The sequence below is a fragment of the Canis lupus genome, chromosome 21 (genome assembly GCF_048164855.1).
Source record: "Canis lupus baileyi chromosome 21, mCanLup2.hap1, whole genome shotgun sequence".
NCBI classification, from domain to species: Eukaryota; Metazoa; Chordata; class Mammalia; order Carnivora; family Canidae; genus Canis; species Canis lupus.
This window is the reverse complement of record NC_132858.1, coordinates 39,337,168-39,359,154: the sequence shown is the minus strand read 5'-3', so window position 1 is coordinate 39,359,154 and position 21,987 is coordinate 39,337,168. Positions and strand designations below refer to the sequence as shown.

Here is a 21,987-nt window from a genome sequence, read left to right as displayed (position 1 = left end):
AATAGTTTAATATTCTCAAACTATTCCAAAAATAGAAGGGGAAGGAAAGCTTCTAGATATATTCCACAAGGTGAGCATTATCCTGACACCAAAGCCAAAGGAAATAAAAAAGAAGTAAACTATGGACCAACATCCCTAATGAACATAGGTCCAATAAAACCCCTCAGTAATATATTAGCAAACCAAATTCAACAATACATTAAAAGGATATTCAACATGACCAAATAGGATTCATCCTGGGAATACAAGGATTAATATTTGCAAATCAATGAATGTGTATACCACATCAGCAAAACTAAGGATAAAGTCATCTGATCATCTTAATAGATGTAGAAAAAGCATTTGACAAAATTCAACATCCATTCATGATAAAAATTCTCAACAAAGTGAGTTTAGAGGGACCATACCTTAACATAACAAAGGCCATATATGGCAAACTCACAACTAACATTGTACTTAGTGGTGAAAAACTGAGAACTTTTTTTTCTAGGATTAGGAATAAGACAAGGATGTCCACTTTCACCAGTTTTATTCAACACAGTATTGGAAATCCTAGTTGTAGCAATCAGATAAGAAAAAGAAATAAAAGGCATCCAAATTGTTAAGGAAAAAGTTTAACTGTCAGTATCTGCAGATGACATGATACTATGCATAGAAAACCCTAAAGACTGCCAAAAATTTATTAGAAGTAGTAAATGAATAAGTTGTAGGTTATAAAATTAATATACAGAAATCTGTTACTATTTATTTATTTATTTATTTATTTACCATGCAGGTGGGTGGGGGCCAGAGGGAGAGGGAGAGAATCTTGAGCACACTCCATGTGGAGCATGGAGCCCAATGCAGGGCTTGATTCCACAACCCTAAGATCATGACCTGAGCCAAAATCAAGAGTCGGATGCTCAACTAATTGAGCCACCCAGGCAGAAATCTATTGCATTTCTATATATTGATAACAAAGTAGCAGAAAGAAAAATTAAGCAAACAATTCCACTTACAGTTGTACCAAAAAGACCATAGTACCCAGGGGTAAATTAACCAAAGAAGTGAAAGACCTGATTTCAAAAACTATAAAACATTGATGAAAGAAATTGAAGATGACACAAACAAATGAAAAGATATACTGTGCTCATTAATTAGAAGAATTAATATTATTAAGGTATCTACACTAGAGCTTCAATGCAATCTGTATCAAAACACCAATAGTATTTTTCACAAAACTAAAGTGAATAATCCTAAAATTTGTACGGGACTACCAAAGACCGCAAATAGACAAAGCAATCTTAAGAAAGAAGAACAAAGCTGGAAGTATCACAATCCCAGATTTCAAGATATATTACAAAACTATAATAATCAAAACAGTATGGTACTGGCACTAAAACACATAGACCAACAGAACTTAATAGAAAGCCTAGAAATAAACCCATGCTTTATATAGTCAATTAATCTACAACAAAGGAAGCAAGAATGTATAATAGAGTAAAAACAGTCTCTTCAATAAATGGTTCTGGGAAAATTTGACAGCCACACACAAAATAACGAAACTGAATTACTTTCTTAAGCCATACACAAAAATAAATTCAAAATAAATTAAAGACCTACCTGTGAGATCCAAAACCATAAAACTCCTAGAAAAAATAAAGGCAGTTATTTCTTAAACATCAGTCTTGGGATCCTTGGATGGCTCAGCGGTTTAGCGCCTGCCTTTGGCCCAAGGAGTGATCCTGGAGTCCTGGGGTCAAGTCCCACATCAGGCTCCTGCATGGAGCCTGCTTCTCCCTCTGCCTGTGTCTCTGTCTCTCTCACTCTCTCTGTGTTTCTCATAAATAGATAAATAAAATCTTAAAAAAAACCCAAAACATCAGTCTTAGCTGCATATTTATGGATATGTCTCCTTACAAGGAGACAAAAGCAAAAATAAACTTCTGGAACTACACTAAAATAAAAAGCTTTTGCACAGAAAAGGAAACCATCAATAAAATGACAAGTCAATTTACTGAATGGGAAAAGATATTTGCAAATGATATAAGGGGGATAGTAACCAGTAAGGGGTTAATTTCCAAAATACATAAAGAACTTATACAGCTCAAAACCAAAAAATCAAGTAATCCAGTTTAAAAATGGGCAGAGGACCTGGACAGAGATTTTTCCAAAGAAGATTCATGAAAGGATGCTCAACATCACTAATCACCAGGGAAATACAAACCAGAACCACAATGAGATATTACGTCTTTACAGTTAGAATGGCTAAAATAAAAAAGACAAGAAATAACAACCACTGGCAAGGATGTGGAGAAAAAGGAACCCACTGTTGGTGGGAATGTAATTTGGTGCAGCCACTGTGGAAGACCATATGAAGGTTCTGCAAAGAATTAAAAATAGAAAAATGATCCAGGATCCCTGGGTGGCGCAGCGGTTTGGCGCCTGCCTTTGGCCCAGGGCGCGATCCTGGAGACCCGGGATCGAATCCCACGTCAGGCTCCCGGTGCATGGAGCCTGCTTCTCCCTCTGCCTGTGTCTCTGCCTCTCTCTCTCTTTCTCTGTGACTATCCTAAATAAATAAATAAAATATTAAAAAAAAAAAAAAAGAAAAGAAAAATGATCCAGTAATTTCACTACTGGGGGACGCCTGAGTGGCTCGGTGGTCGAGTATTTGCCCTCTGCTCATGGCGTGATCCTGGAGTCCTGGGATCGAGTCCCAGGTTGGGCTCTCTGCATGGAGCCTACTTCTCCCTCTGCTATGTCTCCCTCTACTATGTCTCTGCCTCTCTCTCTCTCTCTCTCTCTGTCTCTCATGAATAAATAAATAAATAAAATCTTTGAAAAAAACATTTCACTTCTGGGTATTTACCAACGAAAACACTAATTCAAAAAGATATATGAACCCGTGTGTTTATTGCAGGATTATTTACAACAGCCAAGATATGGAAGCAACCTAAGTGTCCACTGATAGTTGAATGGATAAAGAACATGTGGTATACATAAACAATGAAATAATACTCAGCCATAAAAAAAAGAATGAGATCTTGCCATGTGGGAAACATGGATTGACCTAGAGGGTATTATGCTAAATGAAAGAAGTCAGAGAAAGACAAATACCATATAATTTCACCTAAATGGAGAAACAAAACAAAACAAAACACCACAAAATGCAGAAACTCACTCATAAATACAGAAAAATGATGGTTGACAGAGAGGAGGGCATGGGGGGATGGGCAAAATGGGTGAAGGGGAATGGGATGTATTGGCTTGTAGTTGCAGAATGAATAAACCAGGGGAATAAAAGGCACAGCATAGGGAATACAGTTATATTGTAATAACAATGCATGGTGATAGATGGTACCTACACCTGTGATAAGCATAGCATTGTATACAGAGTTAATTATTTTTTAAAGAGACATAAGCAGAGGGAGAAGCAGGCTCCCTGCAGTGAGGCTGATATGGGACTCGATCCCAGGACCCCGGGATCACGACCTGAGCCAAAGGCAGATGCCCAACCACTGAGCCACTCAGGTGCCCCTATAGAGTTGTTAAATCCCTGTATTGTACACCTGAAACTAATGTAACATTGTGTGTCAACTATATTTCAATTAAAAAAAATAAATTAAGGGCATCTGGATTAGTCAGTTAAGTACCTGCCTTTAGCCCAGAGTCCTGGGATTGAGCCCCACATCAGGCTTCCTGCTTAGCAGGGAGTCTGCTGCTTCTCGCTGTTCTTGTGCTCCCCCCCCCTTCTCAAATAAATGGGTAAAATCTTAAAAAAAAATTAATTAAAAAATAGACCTGAATTCCTGCTCTATCACACCTGTCTACATGTCATAGAGAGGGGTTCGTATAGTCTTTCATCCTTAATTTTCTCATTACAATGGGAATAAATATTATCTAAAGTGAAAAAAAATCCACCTAAAATACAATATTGAACATGATGAAGACAGATGAAAGGGAAGTTGATAGCTCTAGTAAATCAGAGAGAAAACATTAAAGCAAAAACATTATTAGGGATAATCTTTGTTTTCTAACCAGTGAATTTTGTTAAATTTATTGTTACTAGATATACCTGGATTCATAATCCTCTTCTAACTTTACACTATTTATCCTCTTTTTTACATGTTTCTTTTCTCCTTTCCTGCCTTTATTTATTAAATTTTAAAATTTGCTTTTTCCCATTTTTATGCTTTAGAGGATATGTGTTCTATTTCTACAATTTCAGTGCTTTCTCTTAAATATTTTTAACGTATGAATTTATGTCAAAATTATTACCTATACATTCTTTTTTTTTTTAAAGATTTTATTTATTTATTCATGATAGACATAGAGGGAGAAAGAGGCAGAGACACATGCAGAGGGAGAAGCAGGCTCCATGCAGGGAGTCCGATGTGGGACTTGATCCCGGGACTCCAGGATCGTGCCCTGGGCCAAAGGCAGGCGCTAAACCGCTGAGCCACCCAGGGATCCCCATACCTATACATTCTTCCTCATGATTACTGGAATTTAAAATACTAACTGATTACTCTCTCCAGTCTTCGAATATTAGTACTATCTAGGATTTTTACCCCAGCTTGTTTCCGTATCCCCCACTAGTCATATGTTTTTTAAGGTTAATGTCTTTACCTCTCTACTTAATTAATTTCTTTGCCCATCATTACTGTTTCCATCTCACTCTTTCTGATTCCAACGTCCTGTGGAAGCTCTTTTGTGAAGGGTCTATTGCAGATAAACTCTCAATCTCTGTCTCAGAGTGCCTTTCCTTAACGCTCATCCTTGAGTTGTTATTTATTTGCATGTGGTGTCTGAGGCTGAGAAGTATTTTCTGCTGACTTCTGGTTTTTGTGAAGTGGCATTCTTTCCAGATAATCTGGTTGAATTTAAGGCTGTCCTTTTCTTTTGGCCTTTTGCAATTTTACTACAACGCCATTGTATCTTTTGATTTTCCTGTTTGGGATTTCTTTTGCTTCTTGAGCAGGAGAATTGTTGCTTCTCATTTTCATCTGTTTTATTTTTTATTTTGTTTATATTCCATTCTCTCCATTATTTCCCTCTGGAAATTCTACGAAGATATATATAGAATGTTGGGCCTTTTTGTGGTATGTAATGCCTCTTAACCCCTTTTATATTATTTTATATCAGCTGAGTTTCACCTTTTATTTAACTCATCCATTGAGTTTTTAATTTCAATCATTATATTTTTAATTCCCATGAATTTTATTTGGTTCCTTTATCAATCTGTTCCGTCCTTTTGTGACAACAGCTTTTCTCAAGAATTTATTTTTCTAAGCCTTTTATCATCTTAATGTTTTCATAATTACTTTCTGACAATTTGATTAAAGAAGCTATTTATTTTTTGTCTGTTGTTGGCTCTTGGATTTTTTTTCCCTCATGTGTTTTGTAATTTTTATTGAAAGCTCATTTTGGGAGGAGGGATTAATCTGTAGGAATCCTATAAGGCAGGGTTTGAGGATGTGTCTCTTTAGAGAGATGGTATTTATTTCTGTCAAATCTCCTAGAGTTACCACTAGGTTATTGGAAGCTCTTTGCACGTTAATATATAAAATCCAGTTACAAATGTAATAAATTCAAATTTACCCCACAAATAATTAAAATTCAAATTCTAATCCACGTGATAGATAGTCTTTGGTTATAAATTCTTTGAGAATTTTTTTTTGTCCCGGGCTAAGTACCTTAGTTTTTTCCTCACCAATAGGTAGTAGTTGTTGTGGTTTTAACCTCTCTGTTTAATGATCCAGGAGTTCTCTCTCTATTTCCCCATTTCAAATTCTGTTTCTCTTTCTCTCTCTGATGCAGTTAGGACTTTTAGCTTTACACAGCCTGTAACTTATTCTGTCCTTCCATGGCCAGTGAAATCTGAATCTGTTTGTCATGAAAAGCAGCAGCCATCCCCACTGTGCCTTTATCCAGAGCAACTATAGCATGAACACCTTACTATGAGTCTGGATTTACAAAGATTGTGGGCCTGGATATTTTCTTTACTTTCTTAAAAACTCAGGTACATTTTTATAAAAAAGTTTGTTTTAGAGAGTAGAAAAGTAGTTGTCAGGGCCTGTGGGGTAGGGAAAGTAGGGAGAGGCTGGGAGAAAGGGTACAAACTTTGAGTTATACGATGTATAAGATCTGAGGATCTGATGTAAAACATGGTGATTATAGTTGATAATACTGTGTTGTATAATTGAAATTTGCTAAGAGAGTAGAACTTAAATGTTCTTGCCAAAAATAAAAAAGATAAATATGTGAGGTGATGGACATATTAATACATTAATTAACCTTAATTAGCATTAATTAATTAGCTTTAATTAATGCCAATTAAAGTGGATCCTTTCACTATATGTTCATCGAATAACTACAGTGTACACATTAAATATCTTTTTAATTTTTTAATTTTTATTTTTTTAAAAAGATTTCATTTATTTGAGAGAGAGAGAGCGCAAGCAGGCAGAGGAGAAACAGACTCCACACTGAGCATGGAGCCTGATGTGGGACTTGATCTCAAGACTCTGGGATCATGACCTGAGCTGAAACCAAGAGTCAGACACTTAACTGACTGAGCCATCCAGGCGCCTAAATATCTTGAATTTTATATGTCAATTACAGCTCAATAAAGCTGACATTTAAAAAATTTTTAAAGAAATCTTTAAAAGCTTTGTTATAGCATTGACTCATATTTTGTATCAAGAGAATTTGCAGATCTTCTAGTCTACCATTTTTCCAGAAATAGAAGCCAAGATGGGTTTATTGACCTTTCCTAGGCATCCTTTAACTTTGAAAAAGAATCTAGTTGAGATTGGCAAGCAATCATTGAATGTCTCCTATGTAGCAGCTACTATTTAGGAAAATGATTCATTTGCTAGCAGAAAGCCAGTTGCAGTCAGAAAATCTGCCTATCTTCCCCATCCTTCTGTGACTATCAGTTGCAAAGACCACATTGTATCAGAGGCATCATCAGATAAGTTCTAGTACTTTAGATAAAATTCCTATGTTCAGATAAAATTCCAGCACTTGAGCCCCAGCTGCTACCATATGGCTTACATTATCGTCATTAACAACAACAAAAAAAGGTAGGTGGAAGATTTGCACCTAAATTCACATAATTTTCAAAATTGTGTATTTCTCTTCTTTTGTTTAGATTTTCTACTACCTCACTTTAAGAGAATTAGTAATATGTGGTCAAGTTTGCCACTCCTGGATGTTGATGACACAAGCAAGCTCACTGTGGAACAGTGTAAGTAGACATGACTCAAAGCTATCTTCATTCTAGTTCTCAAAGGAGAACAGCCAGCTATAAAGCCAACTGTACTAGGGACTACTTTTTTCCCTGTTCCCCCAATACGACCACAAAAAAGTAGGTGCATTTGTTTCTCTTTTGTCCAGGCACTAGCCCAAAGGACAAGATAGAAAGATAATAATGTTATTTTTAAGAGAGAGATTATTAGTATTTCCTAATTTAAATGGCAGAAACAAATTGAATATTCTTTTTTGGGTGGAAACATATTGCCATTATATCTGAGTTAGACCTAATGTTGCCTAACTCAGGATGCTGTGGACATAAATTGAGGAGATGCAAGTAAAGTGCTTACTGTGGAGCCTGGTGTGTAAACAGCACTCAATAAATATTAGCTCTTATTTTTGGTTTGAAAAACATAAAGTAGCACAAAATATGGAGTAATGGGGAAAAAAACTGAGCATATAATAGGGCTAAAATATACAACATGTAAACAAAGCTTGAGTGTCTCTGCATGCACACAGACACACATACACTCTGGCAGTTTCTAGGATAGACTTCTAGGCTGGTACCTCTACACTACTCTTGTCATTGTACCATTTTTATACTATTTTTTTATACCATTCTTATAACCTAGAATTTCTCATTTCAATGAGACACTGGGGAGAGGTCTCAGCCAACAGCAAAAAATAGACATAAATTGTCCTTGATGTCTTTTCTGTTTCTTGGATGATACTTTAATCTCTGTAATCATTTCTGCCATCAATCAGTGTTGCAGTGGCAACATTTTCCCAACCACCTAGTGTCCAGTAAATAGCTGACTTTACCACCTCTCCTTAATAGCTAATGACCGAGCAGTAATGACATCACATGCTCAGGCCTGTGAATAGATGGCTGGAACCGTTCCACATAAATTCTAAAACTTAGACAAAGAAACTAAGGAACCACTCCACTCATAAATCAAGTCAACATCTTGACATCCCATTCTTCGCTTTACTATTCCACTCTCACCTTGTGCATCAATGGCAAGAGGAAAATGTGCCTGTGTCTCAACTAACCCATCTTAGCCACCAAATTTAATATTCCTGTCTTAAGTTTATTTTTAATTTAAGGCAGTGATATCCAATCTTCAGAATGCATCAGAAACATCTGAAGGGATTGTTAAAATAGACTACTCACTGCTAAATTTATCATTGGTTTAAAGTGATAAATATTTCTTATGTGACAGATTGGAAATATTACTTTTTGCTTTGGAAAACCTGTAAAAAATAAAAAAAAATGAGCCCAAATGATCAGAAGGAGAAAGAATATGTACAATATTAAGATCAGGACATATCCTGCAGAAGCCTGGTGGGAAAAGCTAGTACTTTTGCTACTTTTGCCCAAGATCTTACGAGGTAAAGTTGGAGAAAATATAAGCACATGTCAGTGAAGAACAAAGCCTGGGTAGGAAGTTAAGTTTCTTTATATTCAGCAAATTTCTCTCTCCACAATTATCCTTTATCTTCTATTAGTTTTACCTTCATTCGTGAGTGCTCAAGTGTGGCACAACTAGAACAAACATTTTAGCACAAAAAATAACTTTATTCAGAAGGCAGTGAGAAATTGGAAATTCAGGGGTGCCTGAGTGGCTCAGTTGGTTAAGTGTCTGCCTTTGGCTCAATTCATGATCCTGGAGTCCCAGGATTGAGCCCCATGTTGGGCTCCCTGCTCAGCGGGGAGTCTGCTTCTCCCTCTCCTTCTGCTCCCCACCCCCACTTGTTCTCTCTCTTAAATAAATAAAATATTTTAAAAAAATTGGAATTCATAAACTTAATCTTTTAGCTGAAGGACATTATTAATACTACAATATCAATGTTATTAATTAACTGGCCCTAGCCACTCGGAGTTTACATAAATCTCATGTGATTAGCTAGGTACACTCAGGTCTCTTCCCCAGACCTCCCTTCTCCAAATTATGAGTTATGAGAGGGCTACTGTAAACCTCTCACTCTAAACTGTCTTCTCTGTAGTGAAGAACTTAACATACAGTCTCTGCTCATGATTAAAGAAGCAGGCACACGTTCCTTATGAACCCAGGATGGGTTCATTGACTGAGTGGGGGGGCAGGCAGCCTTGGGGCTCACCTGGGATGATGGCAGGGTAGCCAAGCCACTCCAACAACAATCAACTCTGTTGTGGGGAAGATGCAAGACTCCTGCCCTCCCAGCTGTCGACCTGGACTGGACATTTGGAATCTGTTTGTAATTAAACATGGGAATGACCATGAAAAAAAAAATCTGTTTGTAATTAAACTCCAGAATGATCATGAACACAAAGAAATAAGTGAAAAGAGATGTGATGAAGAAACCTGTTTCTTGATGCTTTAAAAATATAAAAAATTTTACATGCAAAAGATCTTTCTTATTTCTTAATGTCTTTTGTTTATCCTTTTTAGATTGATTTTTCCAAAGTAAAAAATATAATCACAGATAAATATATAGTGTCTACTTTGCAAAGGTGGCGTCTAAATGTGCTGCGTTTGAATTTTCGTGGTTGTCTTCTCCGATCGAAAACCTTGAGATCTGTCAGTGAGTATGAGTATGTTTATTATAACTCTTTGTCTTGCTTTCCTATTTTTAATTAAATAAAATATAAATAAAATAGAAACCAGTTACAGTCATAGGCCATAAGAATGCCAATTAAAAACATTTAAAATGCTTATAGTATAATTGGCTCTCACTGGACTGTATGCTCTGGGAGCTGGTCCTTTGTCCATTCTTTTTTTTTTTATATATTTTTTTAAAGATTATTTATTTATTTATTTATTCATAGAGACACAGAGAGAGAGAGAGGCAGAGACACAGGCAGAGGGAGAAGCAGGCATCATGCAGAGAGCCTGACGTGGGACTCGATCCAGGGTCTCCAAGATCATGCCCTAGGCTGCAGGCGGCGCTAAACCACTGTGCCACTGGGGCTGCCCTCCTTTGTCCATTCTTATTGACTACTTTTTTTTGCCTAGCATTTGTCTACCCATATATCCTCAATTCATCTACCAAAAAAAATATATATATATATAGGAATATATTCTCGATTTAAAAATTCCAACAAGACAATTAAACAAAAACCTCCCTTTATTTCCCTCAAACCCATTTGCTTCTTCAAAGATACTCATTGTTACCAGTTTTCTGTTTTTCTAAAATACATTGACATGTATGTGACACAATTAAAAATTTTAACATGAAAGGAAATATTTTTTATATATTCTTTTATAGCCTGGAAATCTTTCCTTGTCAGTATATATAGAACAACTAAATTATTATTTTTTGAACAACTAAATTATTTTTAAAGACTTAGAATCATTTTCCATATTATGGATGTAGCATAATTTACTTAACTTTCTTCCTTCTGATAGACATTGAAGTTATTTCCAATTTTTTCCAAACAGCTTTGGACTTTCATTGTGACATTTCTTTGACTGCCTTAATCTGAGCTGCTACAATAAACTTTCATTAAAAAAAAAAAAAAAAAAAAGCTTTCATACACTGGGTGGCTTATAAAGAACAGAAACTTATTTCTCACAGTTCTGGAAGCTGGATGTCCCAAACCAGGATGCCAGCATAGTTCTAGAGAAGGCCCTCTTCTAGGTTATGTAGACTGTTGTCTTGAATCCTCACATGGCAGAGAGAGGGAGAGAGAGATCTCTGGGGCTTGCATAAAGGCACAAATCCTATTCATGAGAGCTCCACTCTAATTACATCCTGAAGGCCCTATCTCCTAATGCCATCACGTTGGGAGGTAAGATTTCAGCCTCTGAATTTGGTGGTGGGAACACATCCAGTCCATTGCATTAACCCATATGTTGTTTAAGGTGCATTTTAAAATTTCCATATATCTGGAAATGGAAGAAAAAATATATTTTAAAAAGTATAATCCATACTGATTTCAGTTAATGAGAAAGAATGCCGTAAACATATGTAGATATCAACATGGATGAGTCTAGAGATATATGAGTGAAAGTTGCAGAATGATACACATAATCTAATACTATCTGCATATAATTTTTCAGTGTGCAAAATAATAATATACTTAATATTTTGAAAGAATTTAAATAATGTATATTTAAAGGGACATACAGATATAGAGCAAAATACAAAAAACATGCATGGGAATTAAAACTCCAAATCAAGATAATGGTTACCCCTGAGGGGGACAGAGTTGAATGAAGTAGGGAAAAGGTTCACAAAGAGTTAGTTCCTCCCTCCCTCCCTCCCTCTCTTTCTTCCTACCTTCGTTCCTTCCCTTTCCTTCCTCCCTTTCTTCCTTCTTTAAGAGAGGGAGAGAGAGGGTCAGAGGGAGGAGAGAGTATCTTAAGCAGGCTCCACACCCAGTGGAAAGCCCAAAGAGGAGTTTGATCTCATGACCTTGAGATCATGACCTGGGCAGAAATCAAGAGTTGGACGCTTAACTGACTGAACCACCCAGGTGCTCCAGAGAGTTTCAACTGTACCTATAATTTTTTTTTTAATTGAAAAAGTAAAGAAAACATACAAAGTGGGATAATTCTGACTGATTACTGATGCTGAAAAAAGCTATAGCTTTTATATTATGTTATTGTATTGATGACATATTAAAGTATCTTCTTGGTTTTAACAATTTGACAGGTGATTCCTATGGGTTTTCTAGGCAGATCATTTATTTCCATTGATTTCTATTCTTATATCTTTTCTTTTTTATCATAAAAGGGTGTTGAATTTTGTCAAATGCTTTTTCTGCATCAACTGAATTTTTTTCTTCATTCTATTAATATATTGTTATTATGTTGAATGATTTTTGTATGTTGAACCATCTTTGCATTCCTGGGATCAATTTCACTTGTTCATGGTGTATAATCCTTATAATATGCTGCTGTATTTTCTTTGCTATTTTGTTAAGGATTTTTGTGTCTATATTTAAAAGGAATATTGGTCTGCAGTTTTACTTTCTTGTGAGGTCTTTGGCTTCATTGTCAGAGTAATACTGGTTTCCCAGAATGAGTTAGGGGCTATTTTCCCCTTTTCTATATTTTGAAAGAATTGGGGATTGGCGTTAATTATTCTTTAAATGTTTGGTAGAATTTGCCAATGAAGGGCAGCCCCGGTGGCTCAGTGGTTTAGTGCCGCTTGCAGCCCGGGGTGTGATCCTGGAGACCCGGGATCGAGTCCCACATCGGGCTCCCTGCATGGAGCCTGTTTCTCCCTCTGCCTGTGTCTCTGCCTCTCTCTCTCTCTCTCTGTGTGTCTCTATAAATAAATAAATAAAATCTTAAAAAAAAAAGTATTTGTCAATGAAGCATCTGTCCTAGGTTTTTCTTTTTTGGAAGTGTCTTGATTGCTAATTTAATATTCTTATTTGTTATAAATCTATTCAGAGTTTATGTTTCTTCTTGAGTCAAGTTTGGTAGCTTGTGTGTTCCTAGGAATTTGCCAATTCCATGTAGGTAACTTAATTTGTTGAGGTGCAATTGTTCATAGTATTTTGTTATAATCCTTTTCATTCCTGTGAAGAAAATAGTAATGCATGCACTTTCATTTCTAATTTTAGAAATTTTAGTCTTCCCTCTTGATTTTCTTGATCAGTCTAGCTATAGGTTTGTTAATTTTTGTTGATCATTTCAAACAACCAACTTTTTAGTTCCTTTTTTATTCTAGTAAAATATACATAAAAACTACTGTTTTAACCAACTTAAGTGTACAGTTCTGTAGCATTAAGTGCACTCACATTGTTGTGGAAACATCATCACCATCCACCTCCAGAACTTTTTTTTTTTTTAAGATTTTATCTATTTATTTGAGAGAAGGAGAGAGCATGAGAAGGGTGAAGGGCAAAGGGAGAAGGACAAGTAGACTCCCTACTGAGCAGGGACCCCCCCACCCCCCACCCCCAAAGCAGGGCTTGATCCCAGGTCCCTGAGATCATGACCTGAGCTGAAGCAAAATGCTTAACTGACTGAGCCACCCAGGTGCCCCCAGACTTTTTCAAAAAGTTTTTTTTTTTTTTTAGTTGCAAAACTGAAACTCTGAACCATTAAATATTAACTCCCCATTTCTTCCTACTTCCAACCCATGGCAACTACTTTCTCCCTCTATGGATTTGACTACCTTGTATAAGTGGACTCCTGAATATTTGCTCTTTTGAGCCTGATTCCTTTCACTTAGCATCATGTCTTTAAGTTTCACCCATGTGGCAGCTCAAATCTGAATCTCCCTCCTTTTTAAGAGTGAAAAATACTCCATTAGGTATATATACCACATTTTGTCTATTTATTCAACCATCAGTGGACACAGGTTGATTCCACTTTTTGTCTGTTGTGAAATAATACTGCTATGAACATGAGTGTTCAAACAGCAACTTTGATTTTATTGATTCTATTGTTTTTCTATTTTTATTTTATCCCCACTTCAATCTTTATTAAACTGTTTGCATTAGATTTCTTTGCTTTTATTTTTTAGTTTCTTAAAGTGGAAGTTTAGGTTATTGATTTGAGGTCTGTATTCTTTTAAAATGTTGGCATTTACAGCTATAGCCTTCCCTAGGTTTCCTTTAAAAAAAAACAAAAAACTGTTTCCACGTAAATATTATTCCTGATGCCTAGGCACAAAGTCCACTGGGAAGTTTGGGATGGAGAGGAAATGGGCAACATGGAGCTGCAACTTGTATAGAGAATACAGAGAGGGCCAAAAAATGATCAATTCTGTACCATGCAATGGCATATGTTCATTATATCAGCTGATGATACATCTTATATATGTAATATATATTTCATATATTGTATCATATACATAGATATATCTTAGATGATTTATATTTTATCTGAGGTCCAAGAGAGCCAAAAATACTGCCTTAAGTTTTTGGTATCTTGTCGTCTATTTAAGAATATTAAGTATTTATCTGGGGCACCTAGGTGGGGTGACCAACTCTTGATTTCACTTCAGGTCGTGAGATCAAGCCCAGTGCTGGGTATGGAACCTGCTTAAGATTTTCTCTCCCTCTCTGCCTCTGCCCCTCTTACCAGATAAACTAGCATTTATCTGGAAGTGTAATTCTATATTTCTTAGTACAAAAGCTTTTATCAAGGAAAAAATTAAACATGCAAGCTTAAGTAGACCTTGACTTCCTAAGGAAGTAAATGTAATGCCTATCTCATCTTTTTGATATTTTAATTTACTAAAGATTTTTTAATGAAATCAGTTTTAATTCCAGCTACCCTGAGTATATCAAAGATAAAAACCCAATCTCAGTGATGTTTCAGCGTTTCAATTTTTTTTCCCCCAGCTAGGGTTAGTCAATCTGTTGGTGTGTCTAGAATTACACACTTTTTTGGCAAGAAGTTTGACTTTCTTATTGTTATATTTGAGGATAAATATTGGCTGATCATTTGAGCTGCTTGACTGAATGGCCATAAGAGTTGTACAAAATCCTTGCCTATAAAAACTTTGGAATGAAATTAAACTGTTATCTTAAAATGTTTAAAAGGCAGATGAAGGCAGGGGAGAACAATGCTTGCTATAATATTGGGACAATTACGTGTGCAGAGTATATGCTAAGACACTGTGGCAAACATTCGGCAAGGGTACACAAGTGATTTCTAAGTTCAGGAGTTGTGTTGTTGTGCTTTAGTAAAACAACTTTGACTTGTGAACACCCCTGTAGTTGCATGTTTATGTTTCTAGAATTTATAAGATATAATATTGAAATCGTTTTGAACAGAATTGTGAATTCATCAGTCTCCCTGCCCCATTCATGTTGTTCTTATTCACTCTAGCATTGATACTGATTTGTTAGTCACAGATTCCATCTTTCCCTCCACTCACCAACACCCCACACATCCTGAAGAAGGAAGCCTCGATGTCTCATAGAATCTAGGCAAGCAGGTTTTCAGTACTGAATTGCTTCTATTTGCCAGAGCTGGAGAAACAGATTCCTCAGAAACAGATGTTAATTGATCTAGGGTGTAAGCTCCAGAGGTTGAATGGTTAGGCATTAGGTCAGAGATGACTCAGATTTAGGAATCAAGAGACCTCAGCTTGCAGTGAATCTTATTTACTTTGGAAAAATTAGGGACTTTGAGGACTAGTGGGAAAGTTAAAACAAACAAAGCTTGAGTATTTGGATAAATACTCAAATAATATTTGGATAAATACTCAAGTGACATTTAAACATGTATATCCAAATATATAGATCTCTGGATTATCATGTTTTTGACTACCCCAAAATATAGTTATTTTTTAATCTCCTGACCTTCATCATCTATTGAACAGAAGGAAGGTCGAAAGGCAAGTTATTCAACCATCAAGAAATCGGCAAAAGATGTACCTAACTGTTTATTCCATCATTGATCAACTCTGTTTCGCTGAAAGGCAGAAACTCTGATACAGAGAAGGGGCAAATCCTAAGCTTTCAAAAATGTGTTTCAATTTTGGTCCTGGGAGATATTAGCAACTCTAACCTAGGTTAAACTTTTGGATAGTACAGATCAATTTCTATTGCAACGTGTTTTAGAGCTTTATTTCCAAATAGATCTCGTAGATGACACTGAATATAAAAAATCAACTAATAAAATCTTCAACTAGGCTCCAAAAATGGAACCAGAGAGTAGCTTGAGCCCTTTCTCTGAGTCTGATTTAATCTTCTCTCTTTTTCTAGAAGCCTTGTGTCCCCACTGTGTGCCTCAGTCTCCTACTGAGGTCCCATCCAGGTTTTTTCCACCATCAGACCTGAAATGGGTCCCGTGTCCTTAATATTCGACTCTTAAGTGTTCATGAACATTATGCTCTAGTAACAGATTTAACATCTGCCTTTAATACCTCAGTGAATAAGGCGAGGATTTCCATTAAGGCCCAGTATGTGCAAGTCTCTACCTCTAGTCCAAACCACTGGTAAAATGGGTAGAGTGGTTAGAGCCTCACAATCCAGAGTCATTTCCTGAACCACCAGCTCCAGCAATTTTTCCAGCTTCCCATTCTCTTGGTTTCCTACACATATTAATACAGTTAAGTGCCCTGGACCAAAGACTGTCTGCTGCCAACTGTCCTCATGGGTGTTTCTGGAGAAATAGGCTTAATTAACATTCTTGGTACCTGTTCCTCTCTTGGATCTGATTCTGCAAGTCCTGATGTGAGGCAGCCAAGGTCAATGGTGACGTTTAGAGTGCTCTGCAGCCCTCCACAGCAGGAAGGGCTGGGATGGACCTGAATGCTACCTCTGCTACCTGCCAGCTCTGTGACTTTGTCCAAGTTACCTAAACTCTAAGCCTTGGATTCTTCATCTAGAAAAGGGCAGGTAATATTACCTACCTCAGAGGGATCTTGGGAGAATTAGACATAGAATATGTAAAGCTTTAAGCACAGCATCTGGCATCTAGTCGGTGCTTAAGAAATGCTCAGTACTATTTGTCATATGCCATCTTCTCTGCTTTGTTAAGTATCAAGTAAGACCAGTTGCTAAACTTCGTAGGAATATTTTGATATAAGAAATGAAAATGTATTCAACTCAGTGTGAAAGGGAAATTTCTATAAAAAGGAAAAAGTGGCATTTTAAACTATATATATATATTTCTCTCTTTAAAAATTTTTTCTTGGCAGCCCCGGTGGCGCAGCGGTTTAGCGCCGCCTGCAGGCTAGGGCATGATCCTGGAGACCAGGGTTTGAGTCCCACTTCAGGCTTCCAGCATGGAGCCTGCTTCTCCCTCTGTCTGTGTCTCTGCCTCTCTCTCTCTCTCTCTGAATAAATAAATAAATAAATCTTTAAAAAAAATTAAAATTTTTTCTAATAGTACAGCTGTAAGAACAGCTAACGGGGCTAGTCTCCAGGTGTTCCCACTTTTTTCTGCTGATCTGCTTTCCTGGGTGAGCTAATTTTAACTTGCAAACCCAAATCATGGGGCTCCTCTTGGACAACACCTCTTACTCAGTTGCTTTTGAGATCACTGCCTCCTGTTTGCTTCTTCCTCATCCCCAATCCTGATGCTGGATTCTACTTTCATCCTTTGCTTTATGGTTGGCATATTAGCTTAGCAGAAAGGGCCTGAGCCCTTCCTACTGGCAGGTGGCTGCCTAGTCTGAATTCTGTTCAAAAATCAGTGCTATTTCCACATTCTCTAGTGTTTATACCTCTTTATTGCTCATGTTTCACACCATCTACAACTTCTTCAGAGTCCCATCTTCTGGCCAGTGTCTAATATAATTTCCAGATTCTCTATTTATTTGCTTGTGACAATTCTTCAGGTCTAGCTTGACAGTTTTTTACAAGAATCAGTGAAGAGTACTTGAGAATTTGGGTTTACCAGGACCTCATTTTGGGATGTACAGGAATCTGAAATGGAATTTTAGTCTATGTATAAGCTGACTTACTGAAAAAAAAAAATGGGAGGGGGCAGAGGGGAGAGAATGGTATTTTATTATTACTAAGCATTCATGTTTTCATTTTGATCTTTAGGTATACACAAGCAGCTATCACAAAGCATATAAAAATAAATCAAGTTTTTTTTTTTAATTTTCAAAAAGCAGTAAAAACATTTATACAGGACATTATGAAATTCCAATGCCATCATTAGGACCCAACTTCCGCAGTTTACCAGTAAGGAATCATCACCAGACGCTGGTCTGCAAATAGGCAGGCAGGCAAGCAGGATGAAAGTTTTCCCTTGAGTGCTAGAATTTTCACAATAATAATACTAATAAGGGAACCTTCCACCTTCCTTTAGCCAGAAAACCCTGCATAAATAGGCAACACAGTTAATCACAATGTAAACGTACGGCTTTCTGACACCAGTATAGCAAATACAAAACTAGTTGCACTCAGAACAATTTCTAAGTTATCCCACTATAGTGATTCTTACACGTTGCTTTTTTGTTGTATGATCTCTGTGTATTTTTTCCCACTCGTCATCTTCCGTATCCTGGTCAAATGTTTCAGGGTATGCCGGTAATTTGTCTTTGGGGCATTCTTCAAAGTAAGTGCGGATATATTTTCCCAGAAACCACCCTTTGTATTCTTCAGGCGTTTTACATTCCAGGCCATTATAGTGGACGTTGTAGTGGTGCTTTAGCCAGTAGTAGAGGTAGTGGATATTGTAGTCACATCTCCAAGGGTTATCTCCGAGCCATAAGAGTTTCAAAAAATACAAGTCTTCTAATACTCCATAGTCAAAGTTTTGTAGACTGTTGTTTGATAAATCTAACTCTTCTAAATGTGTGAGTCCTAAAAAAGCAGCTAGAAACAGAAAATCTTTGTTAATGAACTGAATAGCTGGGTTACATCCAACTGTATGGTGTACTATAAGGACAAGTACAAAAAAAATAAGAGACTAATTCTCCTGGTTGAAAATAAAGAAAAAGATTGTCCTCCTTTCCTTTAACGCAGAGCATTTACTTTGGAAAACTTGTAATTTTAAGTACTTTATACTCTCTTTGAAATGTATACATATCCTTTACAAGACTACGAGGGCTTCTATCTAGAGCCAGGAATGACTTTCCCAAGGACTTGAAAGCCATCTTTGAAATGTAAACATCAAGGGAGATAGCAGCCCTATCTTCCAGTTTCTGTGGGACCCTATGGGCCTTGCTCCTAGTTGCAAAACTACCTCCTCATGTAACAATGGAATTTGTTTTCCTCTGGATAAAGCCAATTGGTCACCTCAATTACTAGATAAAGTTAGGACCACCATGTATGACAAATAATGCTGTCAGTTCTTTCAGTTGACTAGTTATTTACCATGTATGCATGTTTTCAGGGTAAATATGTATGGGATTGTCTGCTTGCTACATAAAAGAGTAAGATTTCTGTCTTTGTAATCTCTTAGAAGATTGCCTGTGATGTCCATCACATTCTGGTTTAATGCTTATTCAATAAGAAAAGTGGTTTTGTTTTGTTTTGTTTTTCTCTACTCCCTTTGTAGAGAGAATTTCTGTGTTGGGAAATTTTGGTTTTCATTATATTTTCCTAACAGTATACGTGTCTAAATGCAAAATTCTGCAGTATGTTTTTACTCACACAAGGCCTTTTCCTGGATTTAATTGGCTAGAATACAATATATCATTTGAAAAATCAGTTTTATGTTAGTTTTCTAAAAAAATGTATTTGGGGCTCAAGTGCATTTTTTTAATACTCACTGCAAAGATGCCACAAAAAAGGCATGAATTAGGAAAATATTTCAAATGTAAGATATAAGTGCATAAACAAGGAAAAATGTGTATGGTGATGATGTGACAGTTCCTGGGATATGAGCAAACTCTGAAAATGCTTAAAAAATAGCCCCCCCCCCATTTATGAGGAGGGAATTATATTTCTTTACAGTCCAAAATGAAACAATTTTTATCAACATTTTGAAAACATCTGGTTGTGTTTTGGCAAACTTTGGTAGCTGTCAGCTTTGAATCCATATGTATTTAATTCTGCTGGAGGGTGGGTAATTAACAAATGTCAAACATATAACATAAAAATAAGACAACAAAACCCTTTTTTATTTTCCCCTCCAGGAGTAGAAAAGAAATCTAAATCTAGATTATCCCTACTTCAGTTGATGTGAACTAACCCTGGAACTTATTGGTCAACCTTGATTTCAAATATTTTGTTTCTATTTCAAACATTTTCTCATTACTGTTTTAAAATACTCAGGGCATACAACAATGTCCTTATTTTGAATTTGGAAAATGTGCTCTAATACCAATACCATGAACCGTTTTTATATCATTTGTTTTCAGACAAAACTCATAATTTCCCCTGAAAAGAATTCTATTTTGGTGCAAAAGCAATGGCTTAGGTTGGAGTGCTGAGATTGGGAAGGCGGCTGGGGAGGAGCAAAAGGTCAGCCGTGTAATGACAGTTTTGAAGACACTGCATTTTTTCCCCTATTTGCTAACATTCTATGAACCAATGATCTCACAATTCACTTTCCTTAGAACAAGTCAGCCCTTTAGACTGAAAGCATGTGAAAACATTCCTAGATTTTATTTTGCAAGTGCTATTGTTTTTACTTAAATCATATGTATCCAAGCACTTGAAAAAGCTGGATTTCATTTGTTTCTTAGAGAAGATAAAACCCCTAATAGGGTGTCTTTTCTTTCTCTTCTGCAATGAAGTTTGGCATTTTATGAGATTGTTATTTCACGCCTTTTAAAACCAGTAAATCTCATTGCATTTGGGTACCTGCCAGCATAAGTAGTTAACTAATTCTACTTGGGCACTGTTTCATCTCATTGGTCCTGAAATATAGAAGGTCTTTAATTTAATTTAATTTAATTAATTTATTTATTTTAATTATAATAATTATTATTATTTTTAAAATTAGTAGGCCCTATGCCCAATATGGGACTTGAACTCACAACACTGACATCCAGAGTCGCATGCTCTACCAACTGCACCGGTGGGGCATCCTGAAGGTCTCTTATTTTAAAACTTCTTTAGGTCATTTTGACTTATTAAAGAACTGAGATAATTTTTTGTTGTTGTTCCAAAAGACATATCAAGAATGTGGTTGGCATTTGGTAGGTGCTCAACACATATTTGTTAATGTAGAAAATATTTTCTTGGGACTGAATTGAACAAAGGAGAAAGAAAATAATACTATTGCTGGTAACAAGAGTTCATCTTATGTGTCAGCAAGGAAAGCACACCAGGCAAACAAGTCTAAGAGGCCTTCAGGAGATCTCAAGGATAGTAAAGGAATCCTTGCAATTATGGGAATTTCATAACTGATGAGGGAAAAATACCACTAGAAATAAAACAAACCCATTTTGCACTATAGAAAGGATTTTTCAAATTGAATTAGCACTGTGAAGGCATGTATGTTAAGTATGTTACAAATCTGATCAATATTGCAGTAATTCTTGGTTCTTTCCAAATCCAGTGTGTTTCTTTAATGTACCACACTCATTTTCACCAGAGGCTTTGCTTATTACTAGCAAATGGGGAAGAGCTTTGAATGATGAAAAAATATTAATCGGATCTAGGATTAGATAAAATACATCTGGCTCTGGCTTGAGCACATTTTATCTTAATTTATGAGCTTGGTGCTTAGCAGATTGTTCCAAGTTTACTTTATTACATTTTTCAGTTTTATTTATTTTTTTTAGTAATCGCCACACCCAAATTGGGGCTCGAACTCACAACCCAAGATCGAGAGTTGCATACTTCACTAATGTGCTCCTCAAGGTTTTTTTATTCATTATTTATTTATTTTTTAATATTTTATTTATTTGAGAGAGAGAGAGAGAATGAGCGCAAGCAGGGAGAGGGGCAGCCCAAAAGGGAGAAGTGGACTCCCCACAGAGCAGGGACCCTGACACAGGGCTTGATCCCAGGGCCGGAGCCCAAGGCAGAGGCTTAAGCAGCTAAGTCACCCAGGCACCCCATTCCCTCAAGTTTACTTTAAACAAGTTGTTAAAGTCTTGCCTTAAACAAGTTTGAACTTAATGGACAGCAAAGAAAATGCCAAATCTGAATTTCCCTTTAAAAATCACTATAATGTTCATTAACATATTACTGACCATGTATTCTTATTTTTAAAATCTATTCTACAAAACACTTTTATTTGGAACAACTGAATAACTTGCTTAGTAATATATAGTATTACATCCTTCATAAAGCAACATTTTGGTTAATATTTTTCTGAGTACCAAACAAGTTCTAATTTAGGCATGGTGTTTAAACCTTTTATTATTTAGTTTAGTTTTTTTTTTTTTTAACTAAATTGCATTTACTACAAATGTTGTCATAAGAAAAAAAATCAGAGC

The 21,987-nt window shown here is 36.3% G+C and overlaps 2 protein-coding genes across 12 annotated transcripts in view; one reads left to right on the top strand and one right to left on the bottom strand.

Annotated features, from left to right (window-relative positions):
• Positions 1-21,987, top strand: part of FBXL13 (F-box and leucine rich repeat protein 13) — a 204,665-nt gene that overhangs the window by 65,512 nt on the left and 117,166 nt on the right. For all 10 annotated transcript variants that reach the window (XM_072791447.1, XM_072791453.1, XM_072791450.1 and 7 more), the window contains 2 exons: positions 7,139-7,234; positions 9,672-9,804. In XM_072791447.1, coding sequence (XP_072647548.1) covers positions 7,139-7,234; positions 9,672-9,804 — 229 coding nt within the window. The remainder of the gene's footprint in view (positions 1-7,138; positions 7,235-9,671; positions 9,805-21,987) is intronic.
• LRRC17 (leucine rich repeat containing 17) overlaps positions 17,634-21,987 on the bottom strand; it is a 29,195-nt gene continuing 24,841 nt past the window's right edge. For both annotated transcript variants that reach the window (XM_072791467.1, XM_072791468.1), the window contains one exon: positions 17,634-18,466. In XM_072791467.1, coding sequence (XP_072647568.1) covers positions 18,069-18,466 — 398 coding nt within the window. In that variant the 3' untranslated portion in view covers positions 17,634-18,068. The remainder of the gene's footprint in view (positions 18,467-21,987) is intronic.